This window comes from Mustela lutreola, chromosome 18 (genome assembly GCF_030435805.1).
Source record: "Mustela lutreola isolate mMusLut2 chromosome 18, mMusLut2.pri, whole genome shotgun sequence".
In the NCBI taxonomy this organism is placed as follows: Eukaryota; Metazoa; Chordata; class Mammalia; order Carnivora; family Mustelidae; genus Mustela; species Mustela lutreola.
In genome coordinates, this window is record NC_081307.1 from 27105613 (window position 1) to 27126466 (window position 20854).

At 38.1% G+C, this 20854-nt stretch overlaps 1 protein-coding gene across 2 annotated transcripts in view; it reads right to left on the reverse strand.

The window, feature by feature from the left end:
- SNX25 (sorting nexin 25) overlaps positions 1-20854 on the reverse strand; it is a 128542-nt gene that overhangs the window by 21519 nt on the left and 86169 nt on the right. For both annotated transcript variants that reach the window (XM_059155829.1, XM_059155830.1), the window contains exons 8-10: positions 7189-7320; positions 4059-4331; positions 1403-1567 (exon numbers count right to left, since the gene is read on the reverse strand). In XM_059155829.1, the coding sequence (XP_059011812.1) occupies positions 1403-1567; positions 4059-4331; positions 7189-7320 (570 nt within the window). The remainder of the gene's footprint in view (positions 1-1402; positions 1568-4058; positions 4332-7188; positions 7321-20854) is intronic.

A 20854-nucleotide genomic window follows, 5' to 3' on the forward strand; every position in this document is an offset into this window, starting at 1 on the left:
GGGAACTCTAAAAACGTAAAAACAAAAACCAAACAGTCTGATTAAAAAATGGGCAAAGGACTTGAATAGACATTTCTCAAAAAAAATTTATATAAATGACAAAAAAAATGCATGACAAGATACTCATTAGTCATTAGTGGGATGCAAATCAAAACCACAATGAACTACCACCTCATACCCATTGGGATGGTTACTATCAAAAAACTGAAAAACAACAATTATTAGTGAGGATATACAGAAATCAGAAACTACATGGACTGTTGGTGAGAAGGTATTAAATGCTGCTGCCATTATGGAAAAAAAGTATGGATGCTCCTCGAAGAATTAAAAACAGAATTACCATATGACCCAGGAATTCTACTTCTGGGTACATGCTCAGAAGAGCTGAAAGCAAGACCTTGAAAGGATATTTATACACCCATGTCCATGGCAGGATTATTCATGATACTCAAAAGATGGCAGCAAACCAAATGTCCACTGATGGGTGAATGGATAAACAAAATGTTATATATACACACAGTGGAAAATTACTTAGCCTTAAAAAGGAAGGAAGTTCTGACACACGGTATAATATGAATGAACCTTGAAGACATTATACTAAGTGAAATAAACCAGTCACAAAAGGATGAATGCTGTATGACTCCACTCATGATGTATTTCAGAGTAGTTAAATCTGTAAGAGATAGTAAGCAGAATGGTGGTTTCCAGGGGGCTGGGGAGCGGGCAATGGGAAGTATTATTTAATGGGTACAGGGCTTCAATTCTGCCATATGAAAGGAGTCCTGCGATGGAATGGTAGTGACAGTTGCATAACAGTGTGAATGCAGACACTGATCTGTACAGAACGGTTGAAATGGTAGGCTTTATGTTATGTATATTTTGCAACAATTTTTAAAAAATAAGTAATTTTATTTTTTTTTTTTAAAGGCTATGGATCTCTTTCATGAGAAAACCTGTAAGGATATGTAACTCTGTGGTGTGAGGACAGAAGTTTCACTTCAAACTCTCCTGAACACGAAGGCTGCAAGGATTCTGTCCTTGCTCAAAAAGCCTACAGGAAGTACTCCCAGCCTAAACCTTCTGAACCTGCTTTTTACCATCAGCTGGGGCTGTGACTGGCACAAGGAAATGCTTTGCCCTCTTCTGTAAAGGTACCATAGGCAAGCCAGGTGAGAGAACACGGAGCTACTCACCGCTGATGACTGAGGGAGAACCCCAAGCCATGGAAGACTAAAAGCAACTACTTTTCTCATTCTATACTAGAAGCAAAAAATTGACAATGGAACTTAACAGTTAAAATTCTTTTTAAGGAAATTGTGATGATTTGCAAACATAAACTGAAAACTTTATCAAATCGGAAAGTGGAAACTTTCAAATACAACCTTGAAAGCAAAAGAGTTACCTTCTTGTCAGGTTTTGGTGCATTTTGAATAGAATTTAGAGCTTGCCTTTTATATTCAAGTTTCTCATTTAGTTCTCGTAGTTTGTTTACAGCAAAACTGGCTTGTTCATTAATCCGGCTGGTGCCTTCATCTACAGCTTCCTCACCAGCCTCAATTCCTGGGCCCTGGGGGAGAAAGTCACATGAACCACACTATCTTCTGATGCTGGACTGTTCAACCATTATTACTAGTGTATAAGTTTGATATGATTACACTGTGCCCAATACTAGATCCCACTAAGGAAAGACTCTATGGTAGAAAGCCCAGGAGCTGGCTGCTGTGCCTCAACAAAGTAACAAATCAAAGTTATCTGGAACTGCACTGAAAAAAGAAACATCATTAAGCCTGAAGTAGGAGGGCCTGGGGTGGATTCCATACCATTATTTTCCAGATTGTACACCCAAGGGAATCTGCTTGGAACAAAGGAATGCAACTGAGTTCTCTGTCCAGCCCAACCGAATGATCCGTGCCTAATCCTGGACAAAGACACTGAGAAACACTTGGCTTCCTTTCCGGCTCCAAAGAATATTATAGAAAACTCAAGCAAGTCTCTTTAAAATAAGATTTCCAGAGCACCTGAGTGGCTCAGTTGGTTAAGGTTCTGCCTTCAGCTTAGATCATGATCCCAGGGTCCTGGGATTGAGCCCCACATCAGTCTCCTTTCTCCTTGGGAAGCCTGCTTCTCCCTCTCCCTCTGCTGCTCCTCACTGCTTGTGCTCTCTCTCTCTCTCTTTCTGTCAAATAAATAAATAAAATCTTTCAAAAAATAAGATAAAATAAAATTTCCAAATCCCCATTAGTGAAAGTATTTTCAGTATACACTTTGTTCAGTCCTTCTCTTGAAGATGTATTTTATAAATCAACAGGTAGATCATTTTACAAGTAAAATGGTTAGCATTTCAAAGGGACTTAAAATTAATTAAATAAAAGCAAAGTGACTTAAGATTCATAAAGAACTGTGTAACTTTTAAAATCTGGATAGACTACCAACAGACAGCATATAAAACAGATTTGTGCAGGGCAGTGGAAAGAACAGCTGAGAACAGCCTTCTTCTTTGTTTATAGTCCTTAACGTTCTTCCAGAATTTTTTCTTCTAATTTTTGGTAATTAGTAAGTAACAAACAATAACTTTTTTCGACAAAAATAAGTATTAATAGTCCTAAAAAACCAAGCTCTTTTTATTTTTGTAGGGTCTTTCAAATCTTTGTCCGCAATGTACATATCATGACATAGTATAGTACACTTTGTATACATAAACATGTATTCTGTCTTTTCCATATAACTCACAATGCTGCTTATTTTGAGGGTATTGATTACAGTTTAAACATAATAAAAACATAAAATTTTAATTTTTATGGCTCTATAATATCCTGGGAATTGATAGTACACCAACACATATTCCTGCTGCTGTTCCTACTCTGGGTTTATTCTGCTGGTTTGCTATCCCAAACGTACTAAAGCAAACTCCATTATATATATACTTTTCTACCCTTTAGTTATTATCTTAAGATAAATTTTTAGAAGTAGGATCTTTCAAAAGATCAGTGATACATATTACTCTTGAGTCCAAGGTGAAGTTGGACAATTTTTCATATTTGTTTGCCTTTCATATCAACTGTTAGTTCAAGACCTTCCTCAATTTATCTGTTGGGTACTGACATTTTTAATTAGTCTGAATAACCTCTTCTACAGCATTTGCAAATTAACCATTTTAATTTTTGAGGGAGAGAGGTAACACAGTTAAAATAATCTGACCAAAAAATAATAAATAAATAATAAAAAATTAAACAAATTGACCTATCTTAAAAATAAGATGCAATGAGTAATGACTTTTGGACCAGTTTGGTGGTGTTATACACTGAAAATATAAAGAACTAAGTAACAAATCTTTTAAAAAAGTCTGAAGGAATGAATTTAACAGTTCAGAGATATTGACTTCTAATATCATTGAGAGCAAGCACTTGATTCCCTAGGGCTTGAGATACCACTGGGCAGAAAAAAAAAATCCGTGATCAATTACCATCTTTCCAAGTAGGGTGACTATAAAACATTTTGTTTTTCTTTGCACCTTCACAAATCTTAAAACCCATGTAAATCATTAATAGTAAATGACAGGTGGCAATTGTAGTTCTCCAATTAAATGGCAACACGTTTAAGAAAATTAGACTTCAGGTGTGGCTGAGCAAGGTTTTCTTTGGAACATCTATCTTACTTACATTTGATATTTTTTAACTCCAAAATATTTCCTGTAACTCCACCCACATTCTCTTCCTCTCCTTATGTTCCCATCCTTTGACTATTCTCAGGCTGCACCATGTTCTACGGATTCTCTTATCTGGTCTAGGCCACAAATGCCCCACCCCACAGGCTTTCTGCCTTCGCATTTTCAGGGTGTGTCTCAGGTCTAGACGGGGCAGTGAGGTCTCTGACTTGACACCAGGCAGCAGGAGTCAGTTTTCACAGGAACAAGGGAAGAAGTCGGTAAATTCTACTTATAGTCCTATACATTAAAAGATGAAGGCGCACACCAAATTCCGCTTATACAATATGAGCCTACCTGATCACTTTTGAAGCTTAACCACTGCGAAGGGAGGAGAAAATTAAAGGTGACTCACCAGTTCATCCTTGCTGGAAATCAACTGGGAGACATTTTTCTCTTCCTCTTTCAGCATCAGCTTCTCATACAGGTCACTGACAATGAACGAAGGGTAATACCTATCCTTTAGGGTCTCATAAACATCTCCCTGGATTTTGCAGAACACTTCAATACCTTTATTTCCTACAAGACACTGCTGGATTTCTTTGTAAAGTGATTTTTCCACAGATATTTCTTTGCTTTCCACAAAGAAATTCTGGTAAATTTCGCCAACTAATTGAGGAATTTCATTCTGAAAAGACAGAAAAATGAACAAGAAAGGTAAGAAATATCACCTCTGACAAAAAGGATTATCTTCAGAACTTTCTACATTTCTAAGCTGGAAGGAAGACATGAGGAATGTACACTGTACATTTCAGTGCGGCTCTTTGGGTTTTGTATGCACATTCAGAAGCAAGGGGCAAGAGGCAGACCCTGACAAGACAACTGGCTCCTTAAAATGAAACTTCAGTTGAGTAGTTAACAAATGTAACGTCTTTGAAATGCTGGAAGGAGAAAAATGACAACAGTTCTCTTCTTGCAATGGACTCCTTATCGTAAATCTGAACACCACAGCTCAAATGTCAGTTAAATTTAATTTGGCTTTTAAAAATCTAATATAAATAATTGGAAGTGCCATTTCTCACTAAAGAAAAAAAAATCAGTATTGTATAATTTAAGAAAAGACGAAAAATGTTCTTTCAGAATGATGATTATTGCATTATAATCAAGCTTATATTAGAGGACTTAGCTGTAAACGTTACACGTAGGTCACAGCCAGCCAGCTCACAAATGCAAATATCCCTTCTGGCTGACATAATATTTATATTTCCTCTAGACACATCTCATTAACTCTAGGAATGTTACACAGAGTCTTCAATAGGAGTGAAAATAAAGAGAGGGGTGCCTGGGTGGCTGAGCATCCAACTCTTGGTTTCAGCTCAGGTCATGATCTCTGGGTCTTAGGGCCTGCCACTCAGCGTGGAGTCTGCTGGAGATTTATTCCCTCTCTCTCTCCCTCTGCTCCTCCCCCTGCTCACGCACTCTCTCTCTCTCTCTCTGAAATAAATAAAATCTTTAAAAAGAAAAAAATGAAGACAAGCAACTTAACAAATGAAGACTGTGAATTTAATAAACATCCCATAAATTTCACATCCAAATCAGTGTTGCATTTGACAAAGTTATATGCTCTTACTCCACTGAAATCTTCTGAATCATTTTCAGTAGTTTAGAAAAATTCTTTAGATTGCTCTTTGCAATATTCCTTTGAGACCAGCCAAAAGTCATTTGGAATCAAGTCTAGTAAATAAAACGTGTAATAAAGTGGGCAAAAACATTATTTGTTAAAATGAGGTAATTTGTGGCTTACAAATTAACAATGAAAGGCATTTCTAAGAGAATTTAAAAATACTATGAGAATGAATTTAATTCCTTAACCAACGTAGTTTGTGGAGCACCTGCATGGCTCAGTCCTTTAAGCATCAGCCTTCAGCTCAGGTCAAAATCCTGGAGTCCCAGAAGGGAGGCCCACATCAGGGTCCCGACTCAGGCGGGGAGTTTGCTTCTCCCTCTGCCTCTACCCCTCTCCCTTCTTGTGTTCCCTCCCTCTCTCTCTCAAATAAGTAAATAAAAATCTTTTACAAAAAAACAAAAAAGAGGTAGTTTGTGATTTATGATGTATTTTAAGTTGGTATTGAGTTCTGCCAACACTCATATAAAGTGCAAATAGTAATTTAATGTACCCATTGCTCTTTGTGCTTATTTTAGTAAGCCTCTCAAAATACATATGTATGTTATACATACTGTCCCACATAGTTATAAACACATATAACATACATATTTCACAGTCTTTAATCGTTAAATGTATTGAGACATTGCTGAGCGCAAAACATGATGTTTATTGTTGGGGTTTTCATTGTAAGAGGCATCTATAACCAAAAATGTTCTTTTGTGTTTCTTTTTTTTTTTAATTAATCTTTTATTTTTTATAAACATATATTTTTATCCCCAGGGGTACAGGTCTGTGAATCACCAGGTTTACACACTTCATAGCACTCACCAAAGCACATACCCTCCCCAATGTCCATAATCCCACCCCCTTCTCCCAAACCCCCTCCCCCCAGCAACCCTCAGTTTGTTTTGTGAGATTAAGAGTCACTTATGGTTTGTCTCCCTCCCAATCCCATCTTGTTTCATTGTGTTTCTTTTTTTTTTTTTTTTAAGATTTTTATTTATTTATTTGACAGAGAGAGATCACAAGTAGGCAGAGAGGCAGGCAGAGAGAGAGAGAGGAGGAAGCAGACTCCCTGCCGAGCAGAGAGCCTGATGCGGGACTCGATCCCAGGACCCTGAGATCATGACCTGAGCCGAAGGCAGCGGCTTAACCCACTGAGCCACCCAGGCGCCCTTCATTGTGTTTCTTAATTCAATTATATTTTGTTTGTTTTTTTAAAGATTTATTTGTTTATTTATTTATTTGAGAGAGAGAGCAGGGAGAGAGGAGGAGGGAGAGAGAGAATCCACAAGCAAACTCCCCGCTGAGTGCAGAGCCCAATGGGAGGCTTAATCCCAGGACCCTGAGATCATGACCTGAGCTGAAACCAATAGTCAGCCACTAAACTGGCTGAGCCATCCAGGCCCCATTAATTCAATTATATTTTAAATGAAATAAAAGAAGAACAGTCATATAAATTACACATATGAATATGACATTAAAATAATATGGTTATGAGACTGAGGTTCAGATGACAAGATCAATTCATTATAAACAGCAGTGTGGAGAGAAGAGAGAGAGAGAGAGAGAAAGAGAGAGATGTCTTTTTACAATGTGTTAAAAAAAATAACTACCTGAAAGTAAATACAGTATTTCGGTACACGTTTAAGTCACTTTTTCCCTTGACTACACATTCAAAGGTGTGTTTTTTGTAAAATAAAATCTAATTTTATTTACCATTAGGGGCTAGACAATAATTCATTATTATATTTGGTTTTAAATAGTCTTTTAAGTGTATACTTATCTTACAGCTTCACAGAAAAACACAGATACAGTGTCTAACATGCAAGTTTTCATCAGCTAGTGATTAATATTCTTTTGATGCTTTATATACTACCTTGTTAGCACTCTTTAAATATTCCACAGACTCCCAAAAACTAATCAGAGCTCTCTTGTCCATCCTTTCCATGTACGTTCGAAAGTGCTCTCGATAGAAAGTACTGGCCAAGATATCTTCAAACTGAAGAATCTATCAAGGAAATATAAGGAAAAAAATTAAGAAAAATATCAAAAATCATACTTTATCAGTTTACTTTAACTTTCAATGGATCAGTTTTTACATTGGGAGGGAGTTTCATTTTTTAGGGTCAATAGTGTACTATGGTATTTCACTCCACTTCCTAAATTGTAAATGGAGAAGTTTATTAAAGATTCAATACGTACATATTCAATAAACACCAATTTTCAATTAATCATCCACACTCAGCAAAAGATCTTTTTGACATCTACTCTGTATCGGGCACATTTCTAGGAAATGAAACAGATGAAAATCCCTGCCCTGTGGGATATACAGTTAAAAGAAACAGATATTCAGAATAGAAAAATTGAAGAGAAATGTATAAAAAAAAACTAGAAGTTTAGAATCCAATAATTTGACATTTTTGCCTTCCATCTTATTTTTATACAGCTGAGGAAAATGATTTTATATCTTGCTCTTTTGTTTATAGTATCTTTTTTTCAATTAACTTTACTTATTGCCCCAAGGCCCCAAATTTTACCACCTTTTAAAATCACATTCTCTCCCTGCTACACACACACACACACACACCATCACCGCTACCATACTATTAAAAAAAAAAAAGTAAAGCTGCAGACATGATCAGCCCTTTAGCACTGGATAAAGCCTACATTTCCTACAAACAAGAGTATTTTCTTACATGAACAACATATAATGATCAAAATAAGGAAATGAACATCAACACAGTACTATTCGCTAAACAACCAGCCTTATTCAGATTTATTTAAAAAATCTTTTGTAAGCATCATTTTAATTTAAAATTTTTAAAAAATGTACCAAAACTACTCCTTTGTTTACCATTTTGCATGCATGCTTAGAGAAAAAGAGAAACTACATCTGGAGACACAGTGTGCACAATCTTTTTTTTGTTGTTGTTGTTGTTGTTTTTTGTATTTTAATTTTTTATTTTTTATAAACATATATTTTTATCCCCAGGGGTACAGGTCTGTGAATTACCAGGTTTACACACTTCACAGCACTCACCAAAGCACATACCCTCCCCAATGTCCATAATCCCACCCCCTTCTCCCAAACCCCCTCCCCCCAGCAACCCTCAGTTTGTTTTGTGAGATTAAGAGTCACTTATGGTTTGTCTCCCTCCCAATCCCATCTTGTTTCATTGATTCTTCTCCTACCCACTTAAGCCCCCATGTTGCATCACCACTTCCTCATATCAGGGAGATCATATGATAGTTGTCTTTCTCTGCTTGACTTATTTCGCTAAGCATGATACGCTCTAGTTCCATCCATGTTGTTGCAAATGGCAAGATTTCATTTCTTTTGATGGCTGCATAGTATTCCATTGTGTATATATACCACATCTTCTTGATCCATTCATCTGTTGATGGACATCTAGGTTCTTTCCATAGTTTGGCTATTGTGGACATTGCTGCTATAAACATTCGGGTGCACGTGCCCCTTTGGATCACCACGTTTGTATCTTTAGGGTAAATACCCAATAGTGCAATTGCTGGGTCATAGGGCAGTTCTATTTTCAACATTTTGAGGAACCTCCATGCTGTTTTCCAGAGTGGCTGCACCAGCTTGCATTCCCACCAACAGTGTAGGAGGGTTCCCCTTTCTCCGCATCCTCGCCAGCATCTGTCATTTCCTGACTTGTTGATTTTAGCCATTCTGCCTGGTGTGAGGTGATATCTCATTGTGGTTTTGATTTGTATTTCCCTGATGCCGAGTGATATGGAGCACTTTTTCATGTGTCTGTTGGCCATCTGGATGTCTTCTTTGCAAAATGTCTGTTCATGTCCTCTGCCCATTTCTTGATTGGATTTTTTGTTCTTTGGATGTTGAGTTTGCTAAGTTCTTTATAGATTCTGGACACTAGTCCTTTATCTGATATGTTGTTTGCAAATATCTTCTCCCATTCTGTCAGTTGTCTTTTGATTTTGTTAACTGTTTCCTTTGCTGTGCAAAAGCTTTTGATCTTGATGAAATCCCAGTAGTTCATTTTTTCCCTTGCTTCCCTTGCCTTTTGCGTTGTTCCTAGGAAGATGTTGCTGCGGCAGAGGTCGAAGAGGTTGCTGCCCGTGTTCTCCTCAAGGATTTTGATGGATTCCTTTCGCACATTGAGGTCCTTCATCGATTTTGAGTCTATTTTTGTGTGTGGTGTAAGGAAATGGTCCAATTTCATTTTTCTGCATGTGGCTGTCCAATTTTCCCAGCACCATTTATTGAAGAGGCTGTCTTTTTTCCATTGGACATTCTTTCCTGCTTTGTCGAAGATTAGTTGACCATAGATTTGAGGGTCTATTTCTGGGCTCTCTATTCTGTTCCATTGATCTATGTGTCTGTTTTTGTGCCAGTACCATGCTGTCTTGATGATGACAGCTTTGTAATAGAGCTTGAAGTCCGGAATTGTGATGCCACCAACGTTGGCTTTCTTTTTCAATATCCCTTTGGCTATTCGAGGTCTTTTCTGGTTCCATATAAATTTTAGAATTATTTGTTCCATTTCTTTGAAAAAGATGGATGGTACTTTGATAGGAATTGCATTAAATGTGTAGATTGCTTTAGGTAGCATAGACATTTTCACAATATTTATTCTTCCAATCCAGGAGCATGGAACATTTTTCCATTTCTTTGTGTCTTCCTCAATTTCTTTCATGAGTACTTTATAGTTTTCTGAGTATAGATTCTGTGTCTCTTTGGTTAGGTTTATTCCTAGGTATCTTATGGTTTTGGATGCAATTGTAAATGGGATTGACTCCTTAATATCTCTTTCTTCTGTCTTGCTGTTGGTGTAGAGAAATGCAACTGATTTCTGTGCATTGATTTTATATCCTGACACTTTACTGAATTCCTGTATAAGTTCTAGCAGTTTTGGAGTGGAGTCTTTTGGGTTTTCCACATATAGTATCATATCATCTGCGAAGAGTGATAATTTGACTTCTTCTTTGGCGATTTGGATGCCTTTAATTTCCTTTTGTTGTCTGATTGCTGAGGCTAGGACCTCTAGTACTAAGTTGAATAGCAGTGGTGATAATGGACATCCCTGCCGTGTTCCTGACCTTAGCGGAAAAGCTTTCAGTTTTTCTCCATTGAGAATGATATTTGCGGTGGGTTTTTCATAGATGGCTTTGATGATATTGAGGTATGTGCCCTCTATCCCTACACTTTGAAGAGTTTTGATCAGGAAGGGATGCTGTACTTTGTCAAATGCTTTTTCAGCATCTATTGAGAGAATCATATGGTTCTTGTTCTTTCTTTTATTGATGTGTTGTATCACATTGACTGATTTGCGGATGTTGAACCAACCTTGCAGCCCTGGAATAAATCCCACTTGGTCGTGGTGAATAATCTTTTTAATGTACTGTTGAATCCTATTGGCTAGTATTTTGTTGAGTATTTTCGCATCTGTGTTCATCAAGGATATCGGTCTATAGCTCTCTTTTTTGGTGGGATCCTTGTCTGGTTTTGGGATCAAGGTGATGCTGGCCTCATAAAATGAGTTTGGAAGTTTTCCTTCCATTTCTATTTTTTGGAACAGTTTCAGGAGAATAGGAATTAGTTCTTCTTTAAATGTTTGGTAGAATTCCCCCGGAAAGCCGTCTGGCCCTGGGCTTTTGTTTGTTTGGAGATTTTTAATGACTGTTTCAATCTCCTTACTGGTTATGGGTCTGTTCAGGCTTTCTATTTCTTCCTGGTTCAGTTGTGGTAGTTTATATGTTTCTAGGAATGCATCCATTTCTTCCAGATTGTCAAATTTATTGCCGTAGAGTTGCTCATAGTATGTTCTTATAATAGTTTGTATTTCTTTGGTGTTAGTTGTGATCTCTCCTCTTTCATTCATGATTTTATTTATTTGGGTCCTTTCTTTTTTCTTTTTGATAAGTTGGGCCAGGGGTTTATCAATTTTATTAATTCTTTCAAAGAACCAGCTCCTAGTTTCGTTGATTTGTTCTATTGTTTTTTTGGTTTCTATTTCATTGATTTCTGCTCTGATCTTTATGATTTCTCTTCTCCTGCTGGGCTTAGGGTTTCTTTCTTGTTCTTTCTCCAGCTCCTTTAGGTGTAGGGTTAGGTTGTGTACCTGAGACCTTTCTTGTTTCTTGAGAAAGGCTTGTACCGCTATATATTTTCCTCTCAGGACTGCCTTTGTTGTGTCCCACAGATTTTGAACCGTTGTATTTTCATTATCATTTGTTTCCATGATTTTTTCCAATTCTTCTTTAATTTCCCGGTTGACCCATTCATTCTTTAGAAGGATACTGTTTAGTCTCCATGTATTTGGGTTCTTTCCAAACTTCCTTTTGTGGTTGAGTTCTAGCTTTAGAGCATTGTGGTCTGAAAATATGCAGGGAATGATCCCAATCTTTTGATACCGGTTGAGTCCTGATTTAGGACCGAGGATGTGATCTATTCTGGAGAATGTTCCATGTGCACTAGAGAAGAATGTGTATTCTGTTGCTTTGGGATGAAATGTTCTGAATATATCTGTGATGTCCATCACCAGTGTGTTGTTTAAGGCCTTTATTTCCTTGCTGATCTTTTGCTTGGATGATCTGTCCATTTCAGTGAGGGGAGTGTTAAAGTCCCCTACTATTATTGTATTATTGTTGATGTGTTTCTTTGATTTTGTTATTAATTGGTTTATATAGTTGGCTGCTCCCACGTTGGGGGCATAGATATTTAAAATTGTTAAATCTTCTTGTTGGACAGACCCTTTGAGTATGATATAGTGTCCTTCCTCATCTCTTATTATAGTCTTTGGCTTAAAATCTAATTGATCTGATATAAGGATTGCCACTCCTGCTTTCTTCTGATGTCCATTAGCATGGTAAATTCTTTTGCACCCCCTCATTTTAAATCTGGAGGTGTCTTCGGGCTTAAAATGAGTTTCTTGGAGGCAACATATAGATGGGTTTTGCTTTTTTATCCATTCTGATACCCTGTGTCTTTTGACAGGGGCATTTAGCCCATTAACATTCAGGGTAACTATTGAGAGATATGAATTTAGTGCCATTGTATTGCCTGTAAGGTGACTGTTACTGTATATGGTCTCTGTTCCTTTCTGATCTACCACTTGTAGGCTCTCTCTTTGCTTAGAGGACCCCTTTCAATATTTCCTGTAGAGCTGGTTTGGTGTTTGCAAATTCTTTCAGTTTTTGTTTGTCCTGGAAGCTTTTAATCTCTCTTTCTATTTTCAATGATAGCCTAGCTGGATATAGTATTCTTGGCTGCATGTTTTTCTCGTTTAGTGCTCTGAAAATATCATGCCAGCTCTTTCTGGCCTGCCAGGTCTCTGTGGATAAGTCAGCTGCCAATCTAATATTTTTACCATTGTATGTTACAGACTTCTTTTCCCGGGCTGCTTTCAGGATTTTCTCTTTGTCACTGAGACTTGTAAATTTTACTATTAGGTGACGGGGTGTCGGCCTATTCTTATTGATTTTGAGGGGCGTTCTCTGAACCTCCTGAATTTTGATGCTCGTTCCCTTTGCCATATTGGGGAAATTCTCCCCAATAATTCTTTCCAGTATACCTTCTGCTCCCCTCTCTCTTTCTTCTTCTTCTGGAATCCCAATTATTCTAATGTTGTTTCGTCTTATGGTGTCACTTATCTCTCGAATTCTCCCCTCGTGGTCCAGTAGCTGTTTGTCCCTCTTTTGCTCAGCTTCTTTATTTTCTGTCATTTGGTCTTCTATATCACTAATTCTTTCTTCTGCCTCATTTATCCTAGCAGTTAGAGCCTCCATTTTTGATTGCACCTCATTAATAGCTTTTTTGATTTCAACCTGGTTAGATTTTAGTTCTTTTATTTCTCCAGAAAGGGCTTTTATATCTCTCGAGAGGGTTTCTCTAATATCTTCCATGCCTTTTTCGAGCCTGGCTAGAACCTTGAGAATTGTCATTCTGAACTCTAGATCTGACATATTACCAATGTCTGTATTGATTAGGTCCCTAGCCTTCGGTACTGCGTCTTGTTCTTTTTTTGTGTGTTGAATTTTTACGTCTTGTCATTTTGTCCAGATAAGAGTAAATGAAGGGGCAAGTAAAATACTAAAAGGGTGGCAACAACTCCAGGAAAATATGCTTTAACCAAATTAGAAGAGATCCAAAATCGTGAGTGGGGAGAAAGGGGATAAAAAGAGGTTCAAAAAGGAAGAAATAAAAAAAAAAGAAAAAAGAAAAAATAAAAGAAAAGAAAAGAATTTTTTAAAAAAAGAAAACACCTAAGAAAAATGTAAAAAAGAAAAAATATATATATTAGATAGACTAGTAAAAAATCGTTAAAAAAGAAAAAGGTAACAGTTAAAAAAAAAATTAAAAAAAATAATTTAACCCGAAGGCGAGAATAAAAAAGAAAAAAAAAAAATGAAAAAGAAAAAATTAAGTTAACTGCAAGACTGAAAAAAAAACCACAGGAAAAAAGCCATGAGTTCCGTGCTTGGCTTTCTCCTCCTCTGGAATTCTGCTGCTCTCCTTGGTATTGAAACCGCACTCCTTGGTAGGTGAACTTGGTCTCGGCTGGATTTCTTGTTGATTTTCTGGGGGAGGGGCCTGTTGTAGTGATTCTCAAGTGTCTTTGCCCCAGGCGGAATTACACCGCCCTTACCCGGGGCCGGGGTGAGTAATCTGCTCGGGTTTGCTTTCAGGAGCTTTTGTTCCCTGAGCGCTTTCTGTAGAGTTCCGGAGGACGGGAATACAAATGGCGGCCTCCTGGTCTCCGGCCTGGAGGAGCCGAGAGCCCAGGGCCCCACTCCTCAGTGCGCCCTCAGAGAACAGCGCCCAGTTACTCTCGTCTGTCTGACCTCCAGCCGCGCTCCGAGCTCACCGAGCCTGCGACCGGTTCAAGGTAACACCGAGCTGTGAGCTTACTGTCGGCTCTGTCTCTGTAGCCGGCTTTCCCGTTCCAATAGCCGCAAGCTCTGCGACACTCAGACACCCCCGATCCTTCTGTGACCCTGCGGGACCTGAGGCCACGCTGACCCCGCGTGGGCTTCGCCCCGGTTTAGCCTCTGGAGCGATGTCCCTCAGCAGAACAGACTTTTAAAAGTCCTGATTTTGTGCGCGGTTGCTCCGCCGCTTGCCGGGAGCCGGCCCCTCCCCCCGGGGTCTATCTTCCCGTCGCTTTGGATTCACTTCTCCGCTGGTCCTACCTTTCAGAAAGTGGTTGTTTTTCTGTTTCCAGAATTGCTGTTCTTCTTCTCTTCGATCTGCCGATGGATTTTCAGGTGTTTGCAATCTTTAGATAAGCTATCTAGCTGATCTCCGGCTAGCTGAAGCAGTCTCAGCTTGCTACTTCTCCGCCATCTTGACTCCTCCCCCCCAGTGTGCACAATCTTGAGCATAGGCTGCCGTATTAGGAGAAAGCAGATCACCTTTATAATTACTCGTAACTCAATTAGTTAGGAGAAATGCCTCAAATTACTTTAGAAAGAATTGAAACCCCATATCCTTAGCTCTTAGTTAGGTTTAAAAAAAAAGAAGACATGTGAGTATAAATCAAATATAATTAAAAGAAAAATTTATGTTTTAAGATTATTAAAATTTAAATTGTGACAATCAGAAATTTTTTGGAAATGTTACCAGTAAGATCTTTCTAAAATCAAGTGTTTATGATCAACACAGATTCAACTCTTCTGCCGACAGTGAGCCCTTAAGAGGTTTTGTGAGCAGAAAGGAGCAGGCATTTTTCTAACAATTTCTGGTAACTAATTAAAGGAGACAGCCATTCTGTGCTACAGATAACTAAAAATTAGAGTCCAAAATATATCAGACAAATAGTATTTAGTTAGTTTACCAACTTTGGGAGATCACAGCATGTATCGTTATGCAAACACTAACAGTAAAGCATTTTGAAACACAAATTCTAACTGTACATGGTCCACAGAGGTTTGTGGGAATCCATATCAAATTTGGTTAGGGATAACAGAGCACTCAGAGAGCTATCGGTTTTTAGTATCAGAAGAAGCTGAGCAGAAAGGGCATTCCATGAAATCTAAGGAAGTCTTCCCAGTATAATTTTCCTTGGATAAAAATGAATTCCAAGTTAGGTACAAATTCACATATTTGCAAAGCCAAGTTCAAAACATCTTCTAAGGGGCGCCTGGGTGGCTCAGTGGGTTAAAGCCTCTGCCTTCGGCTCAGGTCATGATCCTGGGGTCCTGGGATCGAGCCCCACATGGGGCTCTCTGCTCAGCAGGGAGCCTGCTTCCCTTCTTCTCTCTCTCTGCCTGCCTCTCTGCCTACTTGTGATCTCTGTCAAATAAATTTAAAAATTAAAAAAATATAAATTTAATTTTTAAAAATCTTCTAAAATATTAGCCATTTTTAGATTCTTACTGGTCTTTGGAATAGTTTATGCTCAGTTCCAACAGTACAAATATATATAAGTACATGACGGCAAATACATCTCAAGTATAATTAAACATCTGATAGATCTTACCTTGGCTGGTGGATTAACCAAATTGTCTGCTCCATTTTTGTTTTTCTGCTTTTGAAGGAAAGAAGAGCATTTCACTGTGTAACACCTACACTAAGGGTATGGGTCTGGGTGAACAGGATGACTAGATCGTATACTTCAGTCAAATGTATTCATTTGAGAGTAACTCAATTTCAATTCATTTGAGATTAACTAATTTTAGTAATTCTGAGATTTTTGTATAGATGTATGAAGAGAAAGGTGGGTAGGTCAAAGTTGACACCACAACAAAAATAATTATTTTTTTAAACTATAGAGGATAGAACAATAATTAACATTCACTAAGGGCTTCCATACAGCAAACATTGTGCTCTTAATTTATTTGTTAGTTCAGCCCTTTTCTTTCTGTCCTAAAACCCCTGGTAATTCTGGGAGGGATGCCACCATAGTCAATGGTCTCTAGGCAGGAGACAAAATATTATCCTGGTAGACAGTCACATGTGCTAAGGGATGTGAAGCATTTCAGACAGGAAAGCAGATTATTATCTATTCCTCTTCAGGAATTTTTATTTACTGCTTTTTCGGTCTCTCCCAGTCCAACTGGATCTAGTTTCATGATGCATATTTTGCAAATTAGTTTTGTGTTTTGTGTGGGTTACTACCTCTTATCCAGCTAATTTTTCTCCAGAAAGAAAAGCAATCAGAAGTACCTCAGGGCCTTAGAGAAATAAATGTGTTCCTAACATACCCAACATGTTATCAAGAGTGATGTAGGACCAGGCTTCTCTAGTTACACAATATCTACAATATACTCATGAGGCTATCTCCAGCGTACTAATGAGAATATGCAGAATAAGGATCTTGGGAATGTTGTTTTATCTTAAAAGAAGAGATTACAATTGGATTTTTTTAATATCTATATCATCCCTAAACATACTCCCATAATAATCAATGCCAGTAATAACAAATATTTACTGAGTGCTCACATACCAAGTGGTGTACTTATCCCATTATGTGCATTATTTAATGGTCACCACCCAAAGAGTACATATAATTATCCTGATTTTACAAATGGAGTACAAAGAAGCTAACTTGTCCAAAGTCAATCCCAGTAGATATGGGATTGAAAGCTAGGCTTTCTGACTCTGTAGCACAGCTTCTTAACCATAATTAAACAGTTCCTCTCTTTAAGAAATTACTTTATTTGTGTTTGTAGCAAACTATGAATACCATGGAATTCAAGAAGGAAAGCTGCATTTAGGAAAAATGCTCTACGAGAACTCCAGCAGAAACAAAAAGTCAGGGCATCTTTTCATATTCAAGCACAGAGTCCTGAGCTACACTGGATGGGTGCTCATTTTGGATGGGTCTCGGATCAAATATAAGTTGATATGAAAACTGATCTTAGACAGTGGTTTGGAAGATCCCAAGCTCACCCTGACCCACAAACAAAACTAGATAACTACCAAATCACCCTAAATGCCCCCCAAACTGACCTGAATACAGGCAGAACAAACTCCACAACTTAAGGTAGAGAAAAAGCCACATTAAAAAAGTGGGAAATACAGACATGTGGCTCAGGAGAGCTGATGGATCCTGGTGCTGCGGTGAAGATGCAGCCAGGGTCACAGACAAGGATGGAGATGGGGGAACACGGGGGAAACAAATTCCCACAGTAACTGGTTTAGAAAGTAAGAGGGGCCAAATTTCAAATTTCGTGCCTTCTGGCAACCAGTGGGGCCTAAAGCCTGGAGTTCTTAGAGCCTGGAAGGAACTGTGCTACTCTTGGAGAGAAGGCCAGCAAACAACCTGCAGACATACAAAATGGAAACAGAGATCTGAAGAGCACCTAGGGCACACAGTGGGGAGGTTATTCACTCCTTTCAGAAGATATCCCAGAGAGGCAGTGTTCATGGAGAGACTACTCTAGGAACAAAGGAACTGGCCATATTCATCTTCTTCCCCCACCCCTCAGCATAAGTACAGGGCCACCTGCAGGAAACAACACTATGCTCACACTCACTACCTAACTTGCTGATACCAAGCACCCCCTGTGTTTGTGCTCCAGTGGAACTGTCCCTCACAGTCATGTTTGCCTCAGTCCCAGCATGGCAGGCCCCCTCCCCAAGAAGACCAGCCCAAACACTTGCTCACACGTGTCCCGACTCAGGAGTTTTGTAGTTCTGCTGGCAGTGGTGATAGGTCTCACTTCACAAGCAGACTGAGCACATCTGGTTAAAATGTGCCACATTCAGTGCAGGGACCAAACACTGCCCACGACAGCCAAAGAGAGCCTCTCCAGATAACTGGCCTGAAGGATAAAGCAGCCAGGATAGAAGAGCAGAATATACACACCACATACTGGAGACAGTCCCAGAATCACCAGGCTTGGGAAACAAGGATACTACATGGTAGGACATTATAACACCTATTCTTCAGAAGGTCATTACCCTCAAGAACAGGAGAAACAGGCAGAGATGTAGACAAAATGAGAAGACAAAAACTTATCCCAAATGAGGGCGCCTGGGTGGCTCAGTCAGTTAAGCATCTGCCTTCGGCTTAGGTCATGATCTCAGGGTCTTGGGTTTGAGCCCCATGTTGGGCTCCCTGCTCAAAAGGGAGTCTTCTCTCTCCATCTGCCCCTCCTCTCGTGCGAGTGCGCGCGCGCGCACACACACACACACACACACACACACACACTGTCTCTCTCTCTTTGTCTTTATTAATAAATAAGTAAAATCTTTTTTAAAATAAGAAATTTATCCCAAATGAAAGAACTGGACAAGGTCACAGCCAGACAGCGAAGTGAAACAGATATCAGTAACATGTCTTAAGGAGTATTTAAAGCAATGATTATAAGCATACTCACTGGACTTGAGAAAAGAGTGAAAGATGAGTGTCTTACATGTCTTACACAGAGATAAGGAATAACAAAGCAGAGACAAAGGGCTCAATAAACAAAATGGGAAACATGCTTGTAGGAATGAACAGCAGGCTGGAAGAAGCAGAGGAACAAATTAATGACCTAGAAGACAGAGTGATGGAAAGTAACCAAGGTGAATAAAAGAGAAAAAAAATGAATTATGCAAAATGAGAATAGGGAACTCAGTGACTCCATCAAATGTAGTAATATTTATATTACAGGTGTCCCAGAAGAAGAAAGAGAAAAAGGGGCAAAAAATTTATGTGAAGAAATAATACCTGAAAACTTCCTGAATGTGGGGAAGGAAACAGATATCCAGATCGAGGAGGCACAGAGAATCCCCAACAAAATCAACAAAACCAGATCCACATCAAGACATACTGTAATTAAACTGGCAAAACACACGATAAAGAAAAAAGTTTAAAAGCAGTAAGACAAAAGAAGACAGTTAAACCCCATAAGGCTATCAGGGACTTTTTTAGAGAAACTTTCTGAGCCAGAAGAGAGTGGCAGGACATATTCAAAGTGCTGAGTAGGAAATCTGCAGCCAAGAATACTTTATCCAGCAAGGCTATCATTCAGAATAGGAGATATAAGGAATTTCCCAGACAAACAAAAACTAAAGGAGTTCATGACCACTAACCCAGCCCTCCAAGAAATATTAGAGGGGAAATTGTGAGTATAAATGAGAGACCAAAAATTATAGTACATAGGTAAGAAACATCAAAGCAGTAAAAATGAGTATATAAGTATAAAATCAGTCAAGGAACTCACAAAAGGATGTAAAATATGATAACATATACCTAGAACATGGGGAGGAGAGAAATAAAAAATGGGTTCAACTTAAATGACCATGAATTTAATATAGACTATTATATGCAGAAGAGATTATATACAAACCTAATGATAACCATATATCAAAAACCACTAATAAATATGCAAAGAATAAAGAGAAAGAAATCCAAATACATCACTAAGGAAAATCACCAAACCATGAAAAAGAGAAAAACAAGAAAAGACCAGAGAAAATCTTTAGAGACAACCACAAAAGAAATAAAGTGACAATAAATATGTATCTATCAATAATTACTTTGAATGTAAATGGACTACACACTCCCATCAAAAGACAGAAAGGATAAAAAAATAAGACCCATCCATATGTTGCCTATATGAGACTCATTTTAGACCTAAAGACACCTGCAGATGGAGGGGCGCCTGAGTGGCTCACCCAGTTGAACATCAAACTCTTGATTTCAGCTCAGGCCCTGATCTCAGGGTTGTGAGTTAAAGCCCCACAATGGGCTCCACACTGAGCATGGAGCCTACTTTAAAAAAAAAAAGACACCTGCAGAATAAAAGTGAGGGCACAGAAGAACAGCTACCATGCAAAAGAATGTCAAAAGAAAGTTGGAGTAATAATATATTCTACTTATAATTATATCGGACAAATGGACTTTAAAACAAAGACTCTAAGCAGAGACAAAGAAGGACACTATATAATAAATGATAAATGGGACAAACCAAAAAGAAGATACAATTGTAAATATCTAGTGCATCCCACATGGGAGGACCCAAATACATAAAACAGTTAATAACAAATATAAAGGAACTTTATGATGATAATAATGCACTAAGAGCAGGGGACTTTAACTCCCTCCTTATATCAATGGACAGATCATCTAATCATAAAATCAACGAAGAAACAATGGCTTTGATGACACATTTGATGACACATTGGACCAGCAATGGATATATAATATCCATATATATATATATATATATATATATATATATATATATATATAATAAATGTATAATAAACATATATTTAGAACATTTCCTCCTAGACCAAAAGAATACACATTCTTTTCGGGAGCACATGGAACATTCTTCAGAACAGATCACATGTTAGGCCTCAAAACAAGTTTCAATAAATAAATTTTAAAAAATCAAAGTTATATCATGCATCTTTACTTACCACAATGTTATGCTAAATGCTAATGCTATAACTAGAAATCAACCACAAGAAAAAATCTGTAAAGACCAAAATTACATGGAGGTTAAATAATATGCTGCTAAACAATGGATGAGTCAACCAGGAAATCAAAGAAGAAATTTTAAAAATTATATAGAAATAAATGAAAATAAAAATACAACAGCCCAAAACCTTGGGATGCAGC